Source organism: Trachypithecus francoisi, unplaced genomic scaffold (genome assembly GCF_009764315.1).
Source record: "Trachypithecus francoisi isolate TF-2019V2 unplaced genomic scaffold, Tfra_2.0 Lachesis_group12, whole genome shotgun sequence".
In the NCBI taxonomy this organism is placed as follows: Eukaryota; Metazoa; Chordata; class Mammalia; order Primates; family Cercopithecidae; genus Trachypithecus; species Trachypithecus francoisi.
In genome coordinates this window covers 98,627,457-98,651,025 of record NW_022681457.1, presented here as the reverse complement: position 1 = coordinate 98,651,025, position 23,569 = coordinate 98,627,457, and the positions used below count along the sequence as shown (strand labels likewise).

Here is a 23,569-nt window from a genome sequence, read left to right as displayed (position 1 = left end):
AAATAAAATCTAGTTAATTCTTCAAATTTACTGATGAAAGAATTGAAACCCGAGAAAGAGAAAGACCTTGCATGAGATAATATAGAGAATGAGTGGAGGGAAGCCAGGCTTTAAGCCCAGGTCTTCTGATGTCTTGTCCTGGGTTCCTTCCAGTATACAGTGGCTTAGGTATTGCTTTAAGGCAGTGGTTCTCAAATGTGAGTGTGCATCAGAATACCTGGAGCGCTTGTTAAAACACACATTATTGGGACCCATCCCTATAGTTTCTGATTTGGTGGGCCTAGGAGTTAGGCTTAAGAAATTGCATTGCGCATTGCTAACAAATTACAGCAATAGGTAAGGCTGATGCTGTTAACCCTAAGACCCAGTTGAGAACCACTTCTTAAAGAAATTATTGGAGAAAAATGATATTTGACCATGAAGTATGCTGGGAATAAATAAAGTACATGAGACTAGAAGGATAGAGAACAGTTACATATTGAGAATCTTTCTGGCAGGAATTGCAGCGAGAAAACACTTTCTTACGTGCACAGTTTGCACAGAAGACAGAAGCCTTGAGCAGAGAAAAGATTGACCTTGAAAAGAAACTGTCTGCTTCTGAAGTTGAAGTCCAGCTCATCAGAGAGTCGCTCAAAGTGGCGTTGCAGAAGCATTCTGAGGAAGTGAAGAAACAGGAAGAAAGGGTGAGCTGAATAGCTGATAGCCCTAATTCACAAAGGAATTGGCAGTCAGCTGTCTACTCTAAAGCCTAAGCTGTTTCCGGCCCCCATTCCTGAACTAAAAGGAGACAACTGGGTGAGATCCTCCACTGCCTTCTCACACAGAATCATCACAGATCTCCTTTTTGCTAGAAATGGAACTCTCCTCCCTCCCTCATTTTTGCTTCATCTCCACAAAACCACAACAGTCAGGGAAAGTTGTATGATCCCTCACTGTCCCAGGTTGTGCTGTGCAATGTACCACCAGCTGGTCTGGGTAGAAAACCAACTTGAGTACTCATACCAGATGGCACTGTTGCAAGATATTTAAATACCTGTGGTGTATTTATATCATTCAGTCTGGTTTCTCACCCTTCCTAAAAAGTAGAGAAAAATTCCATGTGCGCCAGGCGTGGTGGCTTACACCTGTAATCCCAGCACTTTGGGAGGCTGAAATGGGTGGATCACTTGAGGCTGGGTGTTCGAGACCAGCCTGGCCAACATGGTGAAACCCAATCTCTACTAAAAATACAAAAATTAGCCGGGTGTGGTGGCTGGCGCCTGTAATCTCAGCTACCTGGGAGGCTGAAGCAGGAGAATAGCTTGAACCCAGGAGGTGGAGGTTGCAGTGAATCAGGATCACGCCATCATGCTGTTGCACTCCAGCCTGGGTAATAGAGCAAGACTCGGGGAAAAAAAAAAATTCCATGTGCACAGCTAGTTTGGGTGTTTTTTGTTTTTGTTTTTGTTTTTTTTTTTGCCAGTACTCTTAAAATTGCCTTAGGTTTAAAGTTCTTTGGTTTTGTTGTTATCTCCCAATTCATGGCTTGCTTTAAAGCATGTGTTTTTGGGGAACCAGTTTAGTAATGTTAAGTTCTGGACCACTTAAAACAACTAGAGCAATATTTCTCAAACTTCAGTGTTTCAGAATCACTTGGGGATCTTGTTAAAAATGTACATCAGATTCAGTAGTTCTAGGAGGGGGCCTGAGATCCTTCATTTCTTTTTTTTTTTTTTTTTTTTTTTTGTTGACATGGAGTTTCACTCTGGCACCCGGGCTGGAGTGCAGTGGTGCAATCTCAGCTCACTGCAACCTCAGCCTCCTGGGTTCAAGCAATTCTCCTGCTTCAGCCTCCCAAGTAGTTGGGATTATAGGTGCCTGCTACCACACCCAGCTAATTTTTGTAATTTTAGTGGAGATGAGGTTTCACCATGTTGGCCAGGCCAGTCCCGAACTCCTGACCTCAGGTGATCCACCCACCTCAGCCTCCTAAAGTGCTGGGATTATGGATGTGATCCACTGCACCCAGCTGGATTCTGCATTTCTGACAAGCTCCCAGGTGATGCTGATGTTATTGGTACTGGAAGGACTTAAGAGGGTTTGTTAAAAAAGAAAATTTAAAGTTGAGTTAGGCTGGGCGCTGTGGCTTATGCCTGTAATCCCTGCACTTTGGGAGGCTTAATGGGCAGATCACCTGAGGTTGGGAGTTCAAGACCAGCCTGACGAACATGGAGACTACTAAAAATACAAAATTAGCTGGGCATGGTGGCACATGCCTATAATCCCAGCTACTCAGGAGGCTGAAGCAGGAGAATCAATTTAACCCGGGAGGCGGAGGTTGCAGTGAGCCGAGATTGCTCCATTGCACCCTAGCCTGGACAGCAGGAGCAAAACTCCATCTCAAAAAAATAAAATAAAGTTGAGTTAGTGAGTTTAAAAATAATAATAATTTATATATTAAGTAATTACCAATAGATTTATAATAAAATTAGTAGTTCTAAAAACAAATGAAAAAATAAAAAATTTAATAGTTCTGGCCAGACTCAGTGGCTCATACCTGTAATTCCAGCACTTTGGGAGACTGTGGCAAGAGGATTGCTTGAGCTCAGGAGTTAAGACAAGTCTGAGGCCGGGCGCGGTGGCTCAAGCCTGTAATCCCAGCACTTTGGGAGGCTGAGACGGGTGGTTCACAAGGTCAGGAGATAAGACTATCCTGGCTAACACGGTGAAACCCCATCTCTACTAAAAATACAAAAAACTAGCCGGGCGAGGTGGCGGGCGCCTGTAGTCCCAGCTACTCGGGAGGCGGAGCTTGCAGTGAGCTGAGATCCGGCCATGGCACTCCAGCCTGGGTGACAGAGCGAGACTGTCTCAAAAAAAAAAAAAAAAGACAAGTCTGGACAACACAGTGAGACTCCTTCTCTTAAAAAAAAAAAAAAATTTTTTTTTTTCCTAAAATCAAGTTTGTTACTCAGAGCAAAATTTGCCCATATAATACATTGCTCTTCAATTTTTATTTCTATGTGGTTATACAGTCTGAATGACTAGTTTACAATCCCAGGTGGTATTATAAGTTTTGTTTTTACTGGCCGGAGACAGTGGCTCACACCTGTAATCCCAGCATATTGGGAGGCCAAGGCAGGTGAATCACTTGAGGTCAGGAGTTTGAGACCAGTCTGGCCAACATGGTGAAACCCTGTCTCTACAAAAAAAAAAAAAAACAAAAGTGGCCGGGCACGATGGCTCAGACCTGTAATCCCAACACTTTGGGAGGCTGAGGTGGGCAGATCACAAGGCACAAGGTCAGGAGATTGAGAACATCCTGGCCAACATGGTGAAACCCCATCTCTACTAAAAATACAAAAAATTAGCTGGGTGTGGTGGCACACGCCTATAGTCCCAGCTGCTTGGGAGGCTGAGGCAGGAGAATCGCTTGAACCCGGGAGGCGGAGGTTGCAGTGACCCAAGATCATGCCACTGCACTTGCAGCCTGGTGACAGAGCAAGACTCCGTCTCAAAAAAAAAAAAAAACCCAGATGTGGTAGTGGGTGCCTGTAACCTCAGCTACTTAGGAGGCTGGGACAAGAGAGTCGCTTGAACCCGGGAGGTAGATGTTGCAGTGAGCCGAGATCACACCACTGCTCTCCAGTCTGGACAACAGAGTGAGTGAGATTCTGTCAAAAAAAAAAAGGCGTGGCCGGGCGCGGTGGCTCAAGCCTGTAATCCCAGCACTTTGGGAGGCCGAGACGGGCGGATCACGAGGTCAGGAGATCGAGACCCTCCTGGCTAATACAGTGAAACCCCGTCTCTACTAAAAATACAAAAAACTAGCCGGGCGAGGTGGCGGGCGCCTGTAGTCCCAGCTACTCGGAGGCTGAGGCAGGAGAATGGCGTAAACCCGGGAGGCGGAGCTTGCAGTGAGCTGAGATCCGGCCACTGCACTCCAGCCTGGGCGACAGAGCGAGACTCCGCCTCAAAAAAAAAAAAAAAAAAAAAAAAGGCGGGGGGCGGAGGGTGTGACTGTTGGAAGGGGAAAAGTCCTCGCTGACAAAGAAATAACACTAATGTAAACAAAATCAAGAATGATCCACTGGTGCCAGAGATGATAGAGAAGCTTGTCAGTGAGCAGTTCCCTACTTCTTGCAGCAAAGGGGAGTATGGGCTAAAAATACTTTAGAAAAATCAAACAGCATCTGCAACACACTCTTAAATAAAGGCCAGGCTTGCAAACTATTCCTTCTCATCCATGCTGCTCAAATGTGAAGGAATTCTTTTTTTTTTTTTTTTTTTTTGAGACGGAGTCTTGCTCTGCCGCCCAGGCTGGAGTGCAGTGGCCGGGTCTCAGCTCACTGCAAGCTCCGCCTCCTGGGTTTACGCCATTCTCCTGCCTCAGCCTCCCGAGCAGCTGGGACTACAGGCGCCCGCCATGTCGCCCGGCTAGTTTTTTTTGTATTTTTTAGTAGAGACGGGGTTTCACCGTGTTAGCCAGGATGGTCTCGATCTCCTGACCTCGTGATCCGCCCGTCTCGGCCTCCCAAAGTGCTGGGATTACAGGCTTGAGCCACCGCGCCCGGCCAGGAATTCTATATAAGGCTAAAGTCTAGTGAATCTTCTCACTTCAACTTCCATTTCTCTGGCTCAAGTCATTCTTGTGACTTAGCCTCCCAAGTAGCTGGGATGATAGGCGCATGCCACCACGCTGGGCTTAATTTTGTACTTTTAGTAGAGACGGGGTTTCACTATTGTTGGCCAGGCTGGTCTTGAACTCCTGGCCTCAGGTGATTCACCCACCTTGGCCTCCCAAAGTGCTGGGATTACAGATGTGAGCCACTGTACCTGGCCCTCACTGCTGCTGCTTTGTGGAATATAGTTTTTCATCAAGTGAGACTAGGACAATCTCTTTATATTCTTTTAGTTCCTGGGATGTTTCACAATACTGTGTCTAATCACATCTGCATCTCTAGACAAGTGCTCCATCATGCTTTCAACAGTTGTGGTCGGTGCATAAAAATTCACCAAGAAATACCCGCTTCTGCTGTGCTGTTGACAGAGATCTTATAAGGAAGTGCTCATTCGCCCAGGTTTTCCAAGTCCCTCACTATTGCTCCTCTGTTCATCAGGGCTTGTATCATACATTTCAAAGTAGCAGAAGTGTCTGGCCACAGCATGGCTGTCAAGATTAAAGCCAGCTTATAGCCAGGCATTCCCGGAGGCTCTGTGGGCGGCTTGGAACTGGGCTGGTTCCCAGGAAGGGAAGGAGCAGGATGGCAGGGACCTGGAAGTGGCTGGGTTGAGTGGCTGCCAAGTGGCGAAAGCTACAAAAATTTTTTAAAAATTAGCCAGGTGTGGTGGTGCCACCTGTAGTCCCAGCTACTCAGGAGGCTGAGGTGGGAGAATCACTGGAGCCCAAAAGATCAAGGCTGCAGTAAGCCATGATCTCACAGTTACACTGCAGTCTGGGTAACAGCAAGACACTGTCTGAAAAAAAAAAAAAAAAAGATTAGTAGTTCTGTACCCCAGCACAACCCCACAGTAGTATCTATCTAGAGCTCTCCTCTTTCCTCTGATATATATAGTTGACCTTGGAACAATACATTTAAGCTGCACAGTTCCACTTGTACGTGTATTTTTTTTCAACCAAACGCAGATCAAAAATCACATATTCAAGAGATGCAAAACCAGAGTGTATGGAGGGCCGACATATATGCAGTTTCTACAGGACCAACTGTGGGACTCAAGTATAAGCAGATTTCAATATACAAAGGTGGTCCTGGAACCAGTCCCCCATGTATGCCAAGGGACAGCTATATTTCTGAATAGTATGCTTTTCCTGCACTTTTTTTCTTTGATGAATTTTAGACATCTGTTTTTGTTTCATGGGAACAGTATCTCCCCGACAATATTGATTGTAATTGTTTTGGATGTTTATATCTGTTTATAGTATTTCTTGTTTTCTTAAGGTCCTTTTTTTCTGTTTTTGGTGTCTTTCATGTTAGAGGCTTGGTGATCATTGAATGGACGGGCATTCGTATTTAAGAAGGAAGCAGGCTGGGTGCGGTGGCTCACGCCTGTAATCCCAGCACTTTGGGAGGCCAAGGCGGGTGGATCACCTAAGGTCAGGAATTTGAGACCAGCCTGGCCAACATGGTGAAATCGTGTCTTTACTAAAAATACAAAAATTGGCCGGGCATGGTAGTGGGTGCCTGTAATCCCAGCTACTCAGGAGACTGAGGCAGGAGAATCGCTTGAACCCGGGAGGTGGAGGTTGCAGTGAGCCGAGATGGCGCCACTGCACTCCAGCCTTGGTGATGAGAGTGAGACTCCTTCAAAAAAATAAAAAGGAAGCATTTAAAAGCTGGATGAAAGCTCTGGATTCATGGTGGTTACCTGTTGGACTTCAGTGTAGGATCAGACTTAGGCTACCCTTTTCACTTGGGAACGCTCAAATGTCAGTATCTGGATGTCTTCTCTCATTCTCTCTAGGGAAGAATCTTCAACCTGCTCTCCGGTGGAGAGGCTAGAGGCAGGAATGCTTTTTAGCCTTTGGATTCTCGGTGTTGAGATTGGGCTTAGAGTCCCCACAGTTCTATACATACAATTTTTTTTTTCTTTTTTTTTGAGACACAGTCTCGCTGGAGACTGTGGAGTGGGTGGAGTGCAGTGCCACGATTTAGGCTCACTGCAGCCTCCGCCTCCCAGGTTCAAACTATTCTCTCTCATGCCTCAGCCGCCTGAGTAGCTAGGATTACAGGCATGTAACACCACACCAGGGTTTTTTTTGTTTCCGAGATAGAGTCTCGCTCTGTTGCCTGGGCTGGAGTTCAGTGGCATGATCTCGGCCACTACAGCCTCCGTCTCCTGGGTTCAAGCGATTCTCCTGCCTCAGCTTCCCGAGTAGCTGGGATTATAAGCACCCACCATCTCGCCTGGCTAATTTTTGTATTTTTAGTAGAGATAGGATTTTGCCATGTTTCTCAGGCTGGTCTCAAACTCCTGACCTCAGGTGATCCGCCCGCCTTGACTTCCGAAAGTGCTAGGATTATTACAGGCTTGAGTCACTGCACCAGCCTAATTTTTGTACTTTTTTTTTTTTTTTTTTTTTTTTTTGAGACAGAGTCTTGCTCTGTCGCCCAGGCTGGAGTGCAGTGGCCAGATCTCAGCTCACTGCAAGCTCCGCCTCCCGGGTTCCCGCCATTCTCCTGCCTCAGCCTCCTGAGTAGCTGGGACTACAGGCGCCCGCCACCACGCCTGGCTAGTTTTTTGTACTTTTTAGTAGAGACGGGGTTTCACCGTGTTAGCCAGGATGGTCTCGATCTCCTGACCTCATGATCCGCCCGTCTCGGCCTCCCAAAGTGCTGGGATTACAGGCTTGAGCCACCGCGCCTGGCCATTTTTGTTCTTTTTATAGAGATGGAGTTTTACCATTTTGGCCAGGCTGGTCTTGAGCTCCTGACCTCAACTAATCCTCCCACCTCAGCCTCCCAAAGTGCTGGGATTACAGGTGTGAGCCACCATACTCGGCCATATACATAGATTTTTACTTATACTTGTTTTCAACCCAATACTTCACCCTCTCTGCTGTGACTGGGTACTCTTGAGTCGGGAATTTCTCTCATCTATTTCTTCAGAGAATAGTCTCCTGATGGGGAAGCCCAGGATGGGGCTGATATCTAGCTAACTTGTATATAGATTTCTAGGGAATTCCCCTGTTTTTCAAATCTGTGGTTGATACTTGCCTCCATCTTGAGCTGGTACTTCAGAGGCTCTTGGGAGTTGGGAGGAGCAGATTTTCTTCCCTGTTGTCTGTAACTCCCACTACAGATTGTAACTTTTCTGCCCCATGTCATTTATCTCCCCTGTTCACTTTCACCTTTTAAAAATGTTGAAATCTTTCATAAGCTGGGCATGGTGGCTCACTCCTGTTAATCCTGGTACTTTGGGAGGCCAAGGCAGGAGAATTGCTTGAGCCCAGTTCAAGAACAGCCTGGGCAACATGGCGAGACTCCATCTCTATAAAAAAATTTTAAGTCAGGCTCGGTGGCTCACGCCTGTAATCCCAGCACTTTGGGAGACCAAGGCAGGCGGATCACGTAAAAGGTCAGGAGTTCAAGACCAGCCTGGCCAATATGGTGAAACCCTGTCTCTACCAATAATACAAAACATTAGCTGGGCGTGGTGGTGGACACCTGTAACCCCAGCTGCTTGGGAGGCTGAGGCAGGAGAATCGCTTGAACCCGGGAGGTGGAGGTTGCAGTGAGTCAAGATCGTGCCACTGCACTCCAGCCTGGGCAACAAGAACGAAACTCCGTCTCAAAAAAAAAAATTTTTTTTTTTTTTCAATATTTGCTGGGCGTGGTAGTACACACTTGTATAGTCTAAGCCACTCGGGAGGCTGAGGTGGGAGCATCAATCACTTGAGCCCAGGAGGTCAAGGCTGCAGTGGGCTGTGTCCGTGTCACTGCACTTCAGCATGGGTGGCAGAGCAAGACCCTGTTTCAAAAAAAAAAATCTTTCCTAGACTTTTGTTTCCTCCCCTGTTGTTTCTCAGTTGATACTTTATTTCTTGTCTGTCATTTTAAAGATGTTTTTGGAAGGGAGAATACATAAACATTTATGGTCAGTTTACCATTTTCAGTAAGCTTTCCAGGTGATTCTGATACATACTGAAATGTGAAAATCACTATTTCAGAGATTTAAGAGTACAGATTGGACCTAGGATAAAGCTTTTGACTGATTTTCAGGGATCTTTCTTAGTAGTAGTATATCTTTGGATTAAATTAGGCCTTTGTCTCCTCTTTGACATTTAATATACCTGCATCACTTTTTCTGTTTTCTCTTGTTTTCCTCAGCTTCCTTGTTCGTAAGGAAACAAAATAAAACAAAGCACCATAATGGTGAAGAAAAAGCCTCTGTTCAAATCTTTATTGAATACCTGCTCTGTGCCAGGCATTCTGCTGTGTGTTTAGGATATGATAATTAGCAAACGCACATAGCTCTTTCTCTCAAGTCTCATTAGCCTTTCCAGTTGATTGCATGGCTTTATATCATGTACGGTATTTAGGGAAGAATATATTACTTTTCTGACCAAACTGGTTATATGTCTTATCAGAAAGTTATGTATACTTCTGCGGTCCAATTCAGATGCAGACCATCTGGAGTTAGTGTCAGACTCCACAGGTTTAAGGGTACAGTTCTCAACAAAACTCCAGATGCCAACAGCAAATTCTGGGGTCTTCAGACCACTCGTATTTCTGACCAACTGGCTTCTGTGACCTTCAGGTTTAATAATTCCCAGAATTACTTACAGAACTCAGGAAAGTACTATACTTATTATTACAGTTTTATTATAAGTGATACAATTCAGGGTTGGGCACAGTGGGTGATGCCTGTAATCCCAGCACCTTGGAAGGCCAAGGCGGGTGGATCACCTGAGGTCAGGGGTTCGAGACCAGCCTGGCCAACATGGTGAAATCCCATCCCATTTTTAGTACAGTATTATTCTGTACTAAAAATAGAGTAATTAGCTGGGCGTAGTGGCGGGTGCTTGTAATCCCAGCTACTCAGGAAGCTGAGTCAGGAGAATCACTTGAACCTGGGAGGCGGAGGTTGCAGTGAGCCAAGATCGTGCCACTGCACTCCAGCCTGGGTGACAAGAGCGAAACTCTGTCTCAAAAAAAAGGGGGTGAGGGGGTGGGATACAATTCAGAGACATAGGGTGAGGTCCAGGAGCATCCTGAGAGCAGAGCTTCCATGCCCTCTCCTTGTGTGGAATAAGAGCATGTAAACACAGCACATTTATGTGTTTACCTACCAGGAAGCTCCAGTGAGCTTCTGTGTCCAGAGTTTTTAGTTGGAGTTTCATTTATGTAGGCGTGATTAAACTCAATCACCCATCCCTCTCCCTTTCCCGTAGTAGATTAGGTTCAAAGCAGTTGGTTTTTCTGGTGATCTGCATCCATTCTGAGTCATAGTATTGGCATAAATTTACTCATGATGGGTTCTGGCCCACTTCTGTCCAATTCAGGAAATTCCAAGGGCTTAGAGGTTACCTCCCAGGAACCAGGTACAGAGACCAGACAAATTCTGTATTTTACAACAGAAATGCTGCCAGTTTTTAAAAACTGCCCTAGAAGTGTTTCTCTGTCCTTGATTTGAAAGTTGATTAATTCTTTAGTTTTGGCCAGGCGCGGTGGCTCAAGTCTGTAATCCCAGCACTTTGGGAGGCCGAGACGGGCGGATCACGAGGTCAGGAGATCGAGACCATCCTGGCTAACACGGTGAAACCCCATCTCTACTAAAAATACAAAAACTGGCCGGGCAAGGTGGCGGGCGCCTGTAGTCCCAGCTACTCGGAGGCTGAGGCAGGAGAATGGCGTAAACCCGGGAGGCGGAGCTTGCAGTGAGCTGAGATCTGGCCACTGCACTCCAGTCCGGGCGACAGAGCGAGACTCCGCCTCAAAAAAAAAAAAAAATTCTTTAGTTTTATACTCAAATCCTAAATGGCAAAATTTGTTTGGCTTCCTACCTTCATTGCAGTAGAACAACGTTCACAGCCTCAAGGGTTGCTTCAAAAAAAGTTGATGTGGCTGGGTGTGGTGGCTCATGCCTGTAATCCCAGCACTTTGGGAGGCCAAGGTGGGTGAATGGCTTGAGGCCAGGAGTTGGAGACCAGCCTGAAAAACATGGCAAAACCCTGTCTCTACAAAAAATAGAAAAATTAGCCTACCATGGTAGCGTGTGCCTGTAGTCCCAGCTACTCCAGGGGCTGAGGTAGGAGGATCACTTGAGCCTGGGAGGTGGAGGCTGCAGTCAGCTGAGATCACACCACTGCACTCCGGCAGGGTCATAGTGGAGTGAAGGGTAGAGACAAACTTCACATTTCTTCTTCTAGGTCAAAGGTCGCGATAAACATATCAATAATTTGAAAAAGAAATGTCAGAAGGAATCAGAGCAGAACCGGGAGAAGCAGCAGCGTATTGAGACCTTGGAGCGTTACCTGGCTGACCTGCCCACGCTGGAAGACCATCAGAAGCAGAGCCAGCAGGTAGCAGCAGTGTCTTGGCATGCCTGGGGTGATCAGGGAGTGGCCAGGCAGGGGAACTTTTTCATCATCTGCTGTATGCAGTTATCCTGTGACTTCCTGAAAGGATAATCCCAAAGCAGTCGTGTCCAGATTCACATTTGTCAGATTTGTAACCAGACTGCAAATTTTTGAGGTACCCAGACAGAGGCTTCCTTATGTTAAATATAGTGAACCCCAAGTTTCTCTTCAAAGAATCAGTATGTTCAGCTCTCTTACTCTTTAAAGTTTAACTTCCTGGTTCTCTTCACCCTCTTGCTTCGAGTTTCATTAAACAACCTTTTCCACCAGTTTTAATCAGTAGTTCACATCTGTTCCCTTGGTCACCTGCTCCGTCCTGACTCATCCCCATCACCTGCTTTGACCTGAGTCTCCCCAGTCACCTGCTGTGACCTAAGTCACCTTTAGATACCTGTTCCTAACTGTCCTTCCCACCAAACTACTCACCCCACCCCCCTCACTCTGGCTCATACACCTGCTCTCTTTAAAATAGCCAATCAGAATTAGCTTAGACTGTGTGGTTCAACCCTAGCCAATAGGGTGACAGCATAGCAGTAGGGACGACCTGCTTCAGGAATAAGAATCCCCTATCCAGTTGTGCTCTTGCCATTGTTCCATCTGCGAGGAGCACCCTTTCTGCAGAAAGTAAAAATTGCCTTGCTGAGGAAATTAAATGTATGTTTGAGTGCTATTTCTTTGTGACACCGAGAAACAAGCATTTTGCATTTCTAACACTTATTTGACCTAAACGTGGGATCCTGTTTCTCAGCTTAAGGATTCTGAGTTGAAGAGCACAGAGCTGCAGGAGAAAGTGACTGAGCTGGAGAGTTTGCTAGAGGAGACCCAGGCAATCTGCAGAGACAAGGAGACTCAACTGGAAAGCCTGAAGCAGAGAGAAGCGGAATTTTCCTCTGCTGGACATAGGTAAATAACCCTATGGGATTGAGAGGAATGGAGAGAGTTTTTTGTCATAGCCATCCTGCTTACTTACCTTTGTGACTTTGGGTGATTTGGGAAAATTATTTTACTTCTCTGAGCTTTGTTTTCTTTGGACTGTGAATAGTAGGGAAGCAGCTTTTATATCTTTGGCATGGAGTAAGGATGCAGTGGGGGCTTATCTTCATAGCCTTTGTAAGGATCTAACCCCGTGTCTGGCACATAATTCTTAGTATGTATGTGTTGAATAAATGAAAGCACTTTATAAACTGGGAAATGAGGTATCTGTATACTTTCAAAAGTGGGTACTGGTGGTAAGAACTGAGAGTTATCCACAGTTCAAGCCATGTAGTTAATAAAGGCTACCAGGAGCATCTGTTTCTCCTCAGCCCTAGGGATTGTTCTCCATTGCCATGACAGGTTCTGAGAACAAACAAGATGCCATAATGTACTCTCAGGGTGTCTTGGGAATCTCCTCCATATTAATAGCAGTTTCTGTGTTTCAACAGCCTCTTGGACCAATTCCAGTTTCTAATGGGATAGATTGGATTTCTCATCCCATATTTAACCACAGTGTCCCTGTTGTTTATCTCAGCAGTCGGGCTTTGCTATAAGTAATTGTAGGGACCCACTGGAGGAAACCATTGGTCAGAGTCAGAAGTGGGGTTAGAGGACAAAGTTGGCTTTGCACCAGACTGTGTGCCAAGAAAACAGCTTTTGTATTTTCTGAACTTCCTACAATGTACATATATGACTTACAGTCTAAATATATGTGATAAGTTTGTATTTTTTAAATATCAAAACAAAATATACAAGAGCCTTGGGCAGGTAGAGAATTGGTGTCACACTGTATAGATTCTGGCCCCTAGGGAAGAGAATTAACATACGCTGAGGAGCTTTTGTGTGGCACCCCTTATATTACAACAGACCTAAGTATTATCCCAAGCTACCGCTTGGAGGGGACTAAATGTCTTGCCTCAAAATGTTCAATAAATAGCAGAACCAAGAATCAAAGCCACTTGTCTCTAACTTCAGAGTTCTTGAAGGGACCACTGTCTTTCAGCCTGCAAGATAAACAGTCTGTGGAGGAGACCCGTGGAGAAGGTCCAGAAGTGGAAATGGAGTCCTGGCAGAAGCAATATGATTCGCTCCAAAAGGTGACTGAGGGTGTCCAGGCTGTAACGGAGGGTAGGCTGGGAGGAAAGAGAAGATTGTGTATTGGGAGGCAGACATGAATTCCTGGCTTTGGTCTATATAGGATTTGTTACCAAGAGCTTTTCTTTCTTTTCTGAGAAGTCACCCTATATAGTAATTTGTATTTAGAATGTCATCCTTATAACAGGCAAACTTGACTCACTTAGAATATAGGCAAAAGTAAGAGGAGGGATGATATGCCTCTGAATGTCTAGATTAGATGACCCAAAATGGTGCAGTAAAGTTTGGTGTACTTTATTCATGGCTCAGGCCCATACAGAAACCCTGAATTGATTCAGAGAACACCTGCAGTCTTTAAAAGACAAGAAACCAGGCCTGTTTAGGGTCCCTTCTTGGATAATCAGTATGACCAAAACTGTAAATAACAACAACCATAATAGCACTAGAAATGGCAAGCTCCATTAAACTGAATTTTTAGCCATGTCCTTGTACCAAAGAACAAGAGTTTGCACTGGCTATATATAAAGTTGATTCCACTGGCCTGCAGTTATTAGGGTGAGAGTTCCCTTTCCCCAGTAGTGGTCATTCCTGTATATACACTACATTCCTGTATAAACCTTGTGATTGGAGCACAGTATTGTGAAGCTAGTTAGCCAGGATTAGGAGTCTGGTTTATATTTCTGTAGGTAGAGTTCACTAATCTGTATCCTGGTCTCCCTCTTAATGGTCTAATAGCCAGACCACATGTCTTAGTGCAGCCCTCTTGCCCTCTGACCTCACTGTCAGCCTTGTGCTTGCAGCCTTCCTTGATAACTTTGCCTTTCAGATTGTGGAGAAGCAGCAACAGAAGATGGATCAGTTGCGCTCACAAGTACAGGTGAGCAGGAATCCTTGGGACATGGTGGGCAGAACTTAATGATGGAATCTCTAGAATTTAGCCAATATTTATTTTGTTCTCTGCCATGCAAGTGCTCAGTGTTAGAGATACAAGAAGAATGAGACCCCAGTGCTTCCGAGCCTTGCTCAGAGGACACAAATATAGTAGGGAGTTTCAGCACAGTACTGTGAGAGCAGTGCCCACAGTATCCTGGGGGAGCACAGGAGAGTCAGTGGGAGGAAGGGAGGTAAAAGAGAGGTTTCTAGAGATCCTGAACCTAGAAGGATGAGGAGTTAGCCAGGCAAAGAAGAGGAGGTGGATAGGATGTGTTGGATTCCAGATAGGAGGAACAGCATGAGTGGGAACATGGAGACATGAAACGGCATAGTTTGAATGTGGTGCTGCAAGCAGTTTGATACTGCTGAAGTATTCACTTTAAGTTGGCAAGTGGAGACCTGGGCATTCCAGGCTATGGGAGGGCATTATCTATCAACTAAGTTAGTTTTTTTTATTTTTTATTTTTTGAGACGGAGTCTCACTCTTGTCCCCTAGGCTCGAGTGCAGTGGCGCAATCTTGGCTCACTGCAACCTTTGCCTCCCGGGTTCAAGCAATTCTGCCTCAGCCTCCCAAGTAGCTGGGATTACAGGTGCCCGCCATCATGTCCGTCTAATTTTTGTATTTTTTTTGTAGAGACGGGGTTTCACCACGTTGGCTAGGCTGCTCTCGAACTCCTGACCTCAGGTGATCTACCCGCCCCGGCCTCCCAAAGTGCTGGGATTACAGGCGTGAGTCACCATGCCCAGCCTATGACAGCATTTAATTGGGATGTGATGTGGTCAGGTTTGCAACTCAGGCTCAAGTGTGGAAGATTGGCATTCTGGAGAGAGGGAAGGTCCAGGGGACTGTTGGAGAAATTCTTGTGAGAGATGATGAGGGAACCTGGCATAAGGCAGCATAGCAGCAGGGAGATGTGAGGGGATAGATTTAAGTGACTTTAGGAGGTAACATCAAGTGGAATCAGTGACTGACAAGATGTAAGGGTTGAAGAACAGGGAAGAATCAAAGATGACTCCAGGTTTCTATTTGGGGCCAGAGTGGGAGTGTTTTTAACTGGATTCTCCAAGAAATCCTGGGTAAAGTGGGTTCACTCAGCATCTCTTTGGACTCTAAAAGTTTTCACACCAAAACACCTGAAATGCACTTATTTGGAGGGAATAAATGGAGGCTGCAGTCCTGCCTTTGCCATTATATGGATTGGGCTACGTCTATCTGGTTCACCTCTTTCAAGTCCTGTAAGGAGGTAGTCAAGCCTGGCAAGCATTTTAATATATACCCATTTAAAATCCCAGGTTTTTAGTAGAGTTTTTAATGGATCTCAAAATAAGTTTCCTAGAACACTTGGGGTTCTACAAAGTTTGGAAAGGCCTGACATTTTAAATGGCACATTTACCTATGATAAGACTACTTAAGCAAATTAAAATATCAGGTGAGGCTGGGCGCGGTGGCTCACGCCTCTAATCCCAGCACTTTGGGAGGCCAAGGTGGGCAGCTCATGAGGTCAGGAGATTGAGACCATCCTGGCTAACAAGGTGAAACCCCGTCTCTACTAGAATACAAAAAATTAGCCGGGCGTGGTGTCACGCACCTGTAGTCCCAGCTACTCGGGAGGCTGAGGCAAGGAGAATTGCTTGAACCTGGGAGGCAGAGGTTGCAGTGAGCTGAGATCACGCCACTGTACTCCAGCCTGGGCAACAGAGCAAGACTCCATCTCAAATATATATATATATATATCAGGTGAATTTGTTGGAATTCGATGGATTCATCGTCACTTTGGATATTTCATGATCATGAGGTGTTTTCCTTGGCAGTTGTTTTTTTTATTGATATAAAATGAGAAATATAAAAAAATTGCACACTTCAAATCAGTTTCAAAATTTGAAGAAAAATTAAATGAATAGAGTGAGGCAGAAGTTTAAAAGCTTAAATATCTCCCTTCCCCTGACCCCTCCTACACACACAAACACACTTACACAGAACTCACTAGATTAGGCACCTGTGAGTATGCTCTCCTACCCCTTTCCATGTCTCTGAACAGCATTTAATAGACAGTATTGTCAAGAGCACTTGACTGTTAACTCCTAAAAGACAGGAACTGTTGGTGTTCTCCTCAGTGCCTGTCACAGTAAGCGCTCAGTAAATACTGAACTCAGCTGAATAGCACATTCCCTGCCCTCAAGAAAGTTTGTGTTTGAGTGGAGTGAAGGATCATGTGCATAGCCAGCTAGAATATTAAGCAGATGTACTTGTAAGCCATGATGGATATGATAGCAAGATAGGATTAGGATTAATTGGATCTGATTTGCAGATTGAAGAAAGCTCAGGTGGGCCTTGGAGGTTTCTTGGAGGTAACAGCAGAAGAGCAGCTTGAACAAAGGAAAAGGGAAGTGAGCAGAAGCATTGACGCTGCAGCCTTCAGGGATGAGGGCCAGTCATTCATTATGGCAGTGTAGAGGCTGGCCATGTGGAGGGTGGAAAGAGATATGGCTAGAAAAGTAGGTAGGAGCTACCGTGGCCTTGAATGCCCTGCTAAGAAACTGACCTCTATTTGTTTTGTGGTCAAGGGCTATAGGAGGGTTTAAATGGGAGGCCACAAATTGGGACTGTTCTAAAATGATTTCTTAGCAGGAGTGTGTAGGTAGGGTGAGTCTTCACTATATAGTCCAAGCCAGCGGTGATATTGTCAGAACCAGACTTGTTACTCCTGTGTTCCCTCACCATCTTGGCTGTGTGATTCAGAGCCTAGAGCAGGAAGTGGCTCAAGAAGAAGGAACAAGCCAGGCCCTGAGAGAGGAGGCCCAGCGAAGGGATTCAGCCCTGCAGCAGCTGCGCACAGCCGTGAAGGAGGTGAGTAGCATTAGACCTCTTGGTTCTGCCTCCACAAACCCGATTTCTTTGTATGCCCTCCCCATCTCTACTCCAATAGGAACCCCAGTGTTTGAAAGGGAAAGGTACCTACTGAGCTTTGGGGGCAGAGGAAAGGTGCATTGCATCATCCTTTATATTACAGACCCTAAGCCTGTTTTAGCATGTCCATAACTACTACCTAGGAATGCTTTTTTTTTCTTTCTTTTTTTTTTTTTTTGGAGACAGTCTTGCTCTGTTGCCAGGCTAGAGTGCAGTGGCGCAATCTCGGCTCACTGCAACCTCCACCTCCCGAGTTCAAGCGATTCCCATCTCAGCCTCCTGAGTAGCTGGGACTACAGGCACGAGCCACCGTGTCCAGCTAATTTTTTTTGTATTTTAGTTGAGACGGGGTTTCACCACATTGGCCAGGATGGTCTCCATCCCCTGACCTCGTGATTCGCCCACCTCAGCCTCCCAAAGTGCGGGGATTACAGGTGTGAGCCACTGCGCCAGGCCCAGGAATGCTTTTTGATGGGGAAAGTCATTCTCTCTTCCTTTGTCGTCTTAAAGCCGCAGGTTTCTGGGGTTGGAGAGTTCAGGACTGAGGATTTGGTGGCCTTCATGCACTAAACAGAGCTGTCAGCAGGGGGCAACCAAGTTTTCTGAATGGCCTAGTACCTAGGAAGGAACCTCCTTTAGCTAGGATTGTCATGTGGCCCAGTGTGGGTGGAGGGCCTGGGACTGAAAGAGGGACTCTATTCAGACTCTATGAAAACACAGTCAAGGTAGGAAGGGAAGGGAAGTGGATTAAGCTGTCAGGAAGAGAGGGAAACAGACAGACATACATGAATAGATGGTTTTTGTAATAAAGTCTGACTCCACTGAGGTGAGAGTTTGAAAAGGCAGGACTCGTTCCAGGGCTGGATCCTCCAGGTCCCAGCTTCTCCAGCCCCCCACCCAGTGGCTACTAGCTGTCATACTGTCTTTCTTACTCTCTTTATTCCTTTGACACACTGTGATCAGGCTGGCTGGTGGCCACTTTTGTCAGGGTGGCAGGGAGAGATTGAAACCAGTGTCTCCTCAGATTTCACGGTTCACGGTAAGCCTTCTCTAATAGCCTGGCTAACAGAGTTGGCTGAGGGACTGACTTGAGATAGAGTTCCTAGGGGCAGGAGCATCTTCTCTGGTTCTTGAACAGAAACTTAGATGCTGATGATTCAGAACCAGTTGAGGGTTGGCTTCCTCTCTAGTGCTAGAGCCCTGTGGGCTCAGCCTACCCACAGGAAGAATCAGGCCTGATATTGATAGTGGGGGAAGTGCTAAAGCCTGTTGGCAGGGGTAGGGTTGGGGAAGGGGGGACACTGCCTATGACTCACCCATTCCTTCCACACCCACACATACATGCATAGATACTCTTCCTCTCCCTGGGCCTGAGTTAATGGGCTTACCCATCTGTCTGCTCAGCTTTCAGTGCAAAACCAGGACTTGATTGAGAAGAATCTGACACTCCAGGAACACCTGCGCCAGGCCCAACCAGGGTCTCCACCTTCACCAGACACGGCCCAGCTGGCACTTGAGCTGCACCAGGAGTTGGCTAGTTGCCTTCAAGATCTGCAGGCTGTCTGTAGCATTGTGACCCAGAGGGCCCAGGGCCATGACCCCAATCTCTCCCTACTCCTAGGCATTCACTGTGAGTCCTCAGACCAATCTGGTGCCCAGGAAGGAGGGGCCTTCTTTCTCTTCTCTCCCCCATCCCACTTTCCCATATTCTTAACGTAATATGTAGACAGAGTACATAGGCCTGGCCACTGCCCTCTGGACATTTGTTTCACAAAGTAGGTGTTCATAAATCTGTTTTTGGAAACAAGCTATGGGGGGTACTTGCATGTAGGACAAACTAAAAGTGGGCCTTCAGCAGCAAATTAACCCACTGTCCCCAGATGCTTTTTTTAAAGTGTATGTCCCAAGACTGTGGGTTCAAGATACTGCCTATCCATACTCCGCCGTCCACATGAAAGTGTCTTGCAACTAACATTCTCGTGAAATCCTCTTCTCCCCAGCAGCACAGCACCCAGAGACTCAGCTAGATTTGCAGAAGCCAGATGTGATCAAGAGGAAACTAGAGGAGGTTCAACAGCTGCGTCGTGACATTGAGGACTTAAGGACCACCATGTCAGACAGATATGCCCAGGACATGGGAGAAAACTGTGTCACACAGTGAGGAATTCTGGGGGATTCCCCCAGGGAGGATCTGGGCTGCTGAGAGCCTAATCCAGCAGGTTTCTGCCCTGACATTCTCTTGTCTGCTGTTCCCAGAGAGAAGTGTCAGAGGGGAGGGGAGAGCCTGCATCTGGGGCCCAAGGGCTGATTAGGGAACTGTCCTACCCCACACTGGCATGTTGGATTACATTTGTCCTGCTAATTCACTCTCGACGGTGAGTTACTAATTAACTTTTGGCAGGTACAACAGATAAGTCCTCACAAACTGTTCCCAGTCCTAGGCTGACATCAGAGACGAACAGGCTGTCCACCTTTCTTCATCCAATGGGATGGATCCCTGTTAACTCCCACTTCACACCTTGGTCCTGCTGATTAGAGAGCTCATCAGAGGGGCCTGGAAAGGCCGAGGGAGTACCAATAACAGTGACCATTTAAGAATTCTCAGGCCCCGTGTGCCAGCCTTCCTGGGAACACTGAGCTGGCTTTCTGGGTTTTCTCATGCCTGGTCTCACTGCTTCTTCCTCAGGGCTCTTGTTCTCCCAGAAGCCTCAGGGTAGTGTGTTGGTTAGCATATAACTACTAGGATTGGGGCCCTAGGGATTATAGCCGGGACTCTAATCTGTCTACCATGCCATTTAACAAGAGATCCCACTCTCCAGCTGCCTTGTGTCCCTAGGGCCCTGGCCTTGTGTTTAGCACAGCCCCTTTCTCCTTTGTTCTCAGGCCTTCCAGGTAGCCCCCTTCCTGGACTTAAGAGTGCAAACTCTTCTCTGTGGTTCTAGCCTTGGGCAGAATTATATCCCAAAGACCACAGAGCAACTGTCAAGCTGCTTAACCCCTCACCGAGGGCTACAGCCTGTGCCCAGCCCCTTAATTTGTGCCTCTTTTGTATTGGGGGTGGTTGGGGTTATTCCTTTCCCTTTCCTGCTCTGGCCTCCTTGAAAGTTCAGAGTACCCAGTACAAGTCAGCTTTAAAGTACAGCTTTTAATGTTTCCTGGGTTGTTTCTCTGGGGCTTTAGGGAGGGCCCTTTGCCCTCTGGTTTTTCTTGCCTCCTGGTTTAGGGAGCCTCTCACACTTGTTAGTGTCTGGTTGGTGGGCCAGCCATGCCTCATCTAGATCTGGAGCCAGGCCAGGCAGGGGCCATGTGTGGGCCAGTCAGCCACTACAAGATTTTTGCTAAGCTTTGGGCTCTTGGCAGCATCTTGGACCTCATGCCTGGGCCTGAATGAGGCTCTTTCTTAAGTGTTTTTACAAGTTTGTGTTTTATTTATGGAGTGACTTATCCCTTCCATTCAGAGCAGCCCCACCCAGCCAGCCCTTCAGCCTCTGGGCTCCTGCCTCTTAAAGGCAGAGCCGTCTGGTTGGTCTCCACCCTGTGCATTGGGAGCCCAGCCACCATGCTCACGGGTATTTTTCCTCAAAGTTTATAACCAGTTATTTATATGAATCTTTGTTATGTCAACTTGTTTGTATTGCCTATTTTGATTATAAAATAAAATATCTTAACAGACTCCTCAGTTTTCCGTACCCTTCCATCACCACCACCACGCTATTCTACCCCTCACTTTGGTTTGTTAGAGCCAAAGTCTGGGTTTTCAGCCAGGTCCCCCAGGCAGCAGCGTGGAGGAACTTTCGGCAAGTCCAGCCTCCTATCCCTATCTCTGCCACTTCTGCTCCTCTGTCGTTATGTAGGACCAGATCTCTTCGCACTCATTTCTGTTGGGCAGACTTTCCCTGATTCATAGCAGAAGTTTGTCACTGGAAAGTTTCAGCAGTCCTCGCAGGAAGTCAGCAGCCTCTGGGTTGCTGTGAGGAAGTGGCTTTACCTGAGCAAGGGTTGTCTGTCTGGGCTGTTACCTGCCTGAGCCCTGGACCAGGGGGGCATCTGAGAAGCATGTTGAATGCCAGACAGATTGCTAGGTTTCCAAAATTGGGTTGGTTGCTGGAGTCTGCCCCCTCAACTCCTGAATTGCTGGGAGTAGTAGCAGTTTGGGGCATGCATGCATGGAGCTGGGGTTGAGCTTGGACCACCCCAAGACCAGCGGTGGATCTTAAGGGTCAGCTTGACCCTAGGGTCTCAAGAATCCTGATACCACCTTCTACCGCCACACTTCCCAGCTGTCAGCCTTGGTCTCCATCTGTTTCCTTGGGGGTGTGGCCTCTGCATCCTGCCACCACCCTTCCTTGTCTAAACCTTCCCACCTGAGTGGAGAGGAACTTGGGGGGGAAATGGAAGCATGTCCTTCCTGCTGTCCTATGCTTCCTATCCCCTAGGGTTAGTGGTGTGTGTTGGGTGGGGAGAGAGGGGTTCCCTTGGAGCAAGGTACCTTAATAGGGGAACTTTGGGTCTGAAAGCAGCTCAAGCCTTCCAAAGCCCCAAGCTGCCCTGTACTATTTAGGGCACCTCCTCCTGGAGACAGCGGCTCTCGTAGATGGGAAGTTGGATGCACCAAACCTGGGTGCGGTTGGAGAGGAGGCTTCTGCCAGACCCTCTCCCGGGCCTGTCCTGCCACCCAGCTCCTCCCCAGGCACACTGAGCTCCAGATCAGGGAAGGGCCGAAAAGGACGAGCAGGGCAGCCACAGAAGGGGCGACCCTGCGTGGGACGGGTCCCTCTGCGCGCCTGGTCACCCAGGGGGAAGGGAAGGGGCCTCCGGCGCGCGGGGCGGTGTCGCGTAGGCCCCGCCCCGCCTGCCCGCGCCGCCCATTGGTCCCGAGCGCGATGACTTGCGGGCGGAGCAGGAAGGAAACCGCTCCCGAGCACGGCGGCGGCGTCGTCTCCCGGCAGTGCAGCTGCCACTACTGCCGCTCTCTGCCCGCCGGCCCGTCTACCCCCAGCATGAGCGGCCTGCGCGTCTACAGCACGTCGGTCACCGGCTCCCGCGAAGTAAGTGTGCGCCCGGACTGGCGCTGGGGGAGAGCAAGGGTTATGTCCCAGTGTTTTGGACCCTGGCGCCCGGGACCCGCCCCCCAGGACGGGGGCGGGATGGGGGAGTGCGTCGGCGAGGTGCTGGGCACTGTCTCCCGGATCCGGTTCTGAGGCCCCATCCTGAGCGTCTTCATCGGGCATCCTGGGTCCTTTGCAGCCGCAGCATGAACTTCCCGTGCCCATCCCCCATCAACCCCACACCCATTCTCTGCACTCCCACTACCAGGCTGACCCTGACCACGACTGCAGCCTGCTCTTCCGGGGCCTGGGGGGCCTGCCCTGCCCTCCCCACCCCACCCTGAGCCTGATCCCACTTCCCTTCACTCTGACCCCGTCCCCGTAGTTGACCCCTCTTTTCATCCTGCACCACCTCAAGCCTGACTCATCCTCCCAACTCCTAGAGGCCAGAACCCTCCCTTAGTGTGGAGGGGGGTCTGGGGGACAAAAGCTCCTGGTCACAGCCTCTCTCACCCTGCCCAGCGTTCCCCCATAAATCCTCCAGCCTATCCAATAACCCCTACCCACCCTCTGTCCCCAGATCAAGTCCCAGCAGAGCGAGGTGACCCGAATCCTGGATGGGAAGCGCATCCAATACCAGCTAGTGGACATCTCCCAGGACAACGCCCTGAGGGATGAGATGCGAGCCTTGGCGGGCAACCCCAAGGCCACCCCACCCCAGATTGTCAACGGGGACCAGTACTGTGGGGTATGGGCTGGGGGACTCGGGGGTGGGGGGAGTGTTGGAAGAGGACTCTGGCCAGGGTCTGATCTGCCACAAAGCACTTGGGCCTCCTGCATTCAGGTGACCACCCCTTGCCTCCCCTTCCCCAGGACTATGAGCTCTTCGTGGAGGCCGTGGAACAAAACACGCTGCAGGAGTTCCTGAAGCTGGCCTGAGTCAAGCCTGTCCAGAGTTCCCCTGCTGGACTCCATCACCACACTTCCCCCAGCCTTCAACTGGCCATGAAGGACCTTTTGACCAACTCCCTGTCATTCCTATCCTAACCTTAGAGTCCCTCCCGCAATCCAGGCCACTTCTCCTCCCTCCTCTCTAAATGTAGTCCCCTCTTCTCCATCCAAAGGCAACATTCCTTACCTATTAGTCTCAGAAATTGTCTTAAGCAACAGCCCCAAATGCTGGCTGCCCCCAGCCAAGCATTGGGGCCGCCATCCTGCCTGGCACTGGCTGATGGGCACCTCTATTGGTTCCATCAGCCAGAGCTCTGCCAAAGGCCCCGCAGTCCCTCTCCCAGGAGGACCCTAGAGACAATTAAATGATGTCCTGTTCCATTGGCACTGTGTCTGGTTGGTTGTGGCCTGGGCCTCCTGGGTCCCTGCCCTGGGCAAGGTTGGTAGTTGTGACTGTGCTGAGACTGTGCTCTGTGGGAAGGGTGGCTGAGCTGTTCTCATGGGACTGTCACCTCTGTGTTAGCGCATGTGTTTGGATATGTCTGGCACACACATACCTGTGTGGACCAGTGGTTTCT

The 23,569-nt window shown here is 48.1% G+C and overlaps 2 protein-coding genes and 1 pseudogene across 7 annotated transcripts in view; 2 read left to right on the top strand and 1 right to left on the bottom strand.

Moving 5' to 3' along the window:
* CEP85 (centrosomal protein 85) overlaps positions 1-20,665 on the top strand; it is a 47,063-nt gene extending 26,398 nt beyond the window's left edge. For 2 of the 6 annotated variants that reach the window (XM_033227654.1, XM_033227652.1), the window contains exons 7-14: positions 498-683; positions 10,871-11,023; positions 11,829-11,983; positions 13,059-13,152; positions 13,977-14,027; positions 16,825-16,932; positions 18,397-18,622; positions 18,996-20,665. In XM_033227654.1, coding sequence (XP_033083545.1) covers positions 498-683; positions 10,871-11,023; positions 11,829-11,983; positions 13,059-13,152; positions 13,977-14,027; positions 16,825-16,932; positions 18,397-18,622; positions 18,996-19,153 — 1,131 coding nt within the window. In that variant the 3' untranslated portion in view covers positions 19,154-20,665. Of the gene's footprint in view, positions 1-497; positions 684-10,870; positions 11,024-11,828; positions 11,984-13,058; positions 13,153-13,976; positions 14,028-16,824; positions 16,933-18,396; positions 18,623-18,992 lie in introns of all 6 variants that reach the window. The other 4 variants (XM_033227653.1, XM_033227650.1, XM_033227655.1 and 1 more) reach the window with 3 other exon arrangements.
* Positions 4,753-5,443, bottom strand: LOC117093068 (annotated as a pseudogene).
* A 905-nt stretch (positions 20,666-21,570) lies between the features above and the next one.
* On the top strand, positions 21,571-23,378 carry SH3BGRL3 (SH3 domain binding glutamate rich protein like 3). Its single transcript, XM_033227678.1, has 3 exons — positions 21,571-22,040; positions 22,621-22,788; positions 22,914-23,378. The coding sequence occupies exons 1-3, from the start codon at positions 21,876-21,878 to the stop codon at positions 22,977-22,979; spliced, it is 399 nt and encodes a 132-aa protein (XP_033083569.1). The 5' UTR covers positions 21,571-21,875; the 3' UTR covers positions 22,980-23,378.
* Positions 23,379-23,569: the final 191 nt, after the last annotated feature.

Excerpts from the sequence above, each read along its gene's own strand:
- SH3BGRL3 (XM_033227678.1), top strand. The coding sequence starts at position 21,876 with ATGACTTGCGGGCGGAGCAGGAAGGAAACCGCTCCCGAGCACGGCGGC. Across the intron at positions 22,041-22,620 it reads CGGTCACCGGCTCCCGCGAA|ATCAAGTCCCAGCAGAGCGA; the intron begins GTAAGTGTGCGC and ends CTCTGTCCCCAG. Across the intron at positions 22,789-22,913 it reads ACGGGGACCAGTACTGTGGG|GACTATGAGCTCTTCGTGGA; the intron begins GTATGGGCTGGG and ends CCCCTTCCCCAG.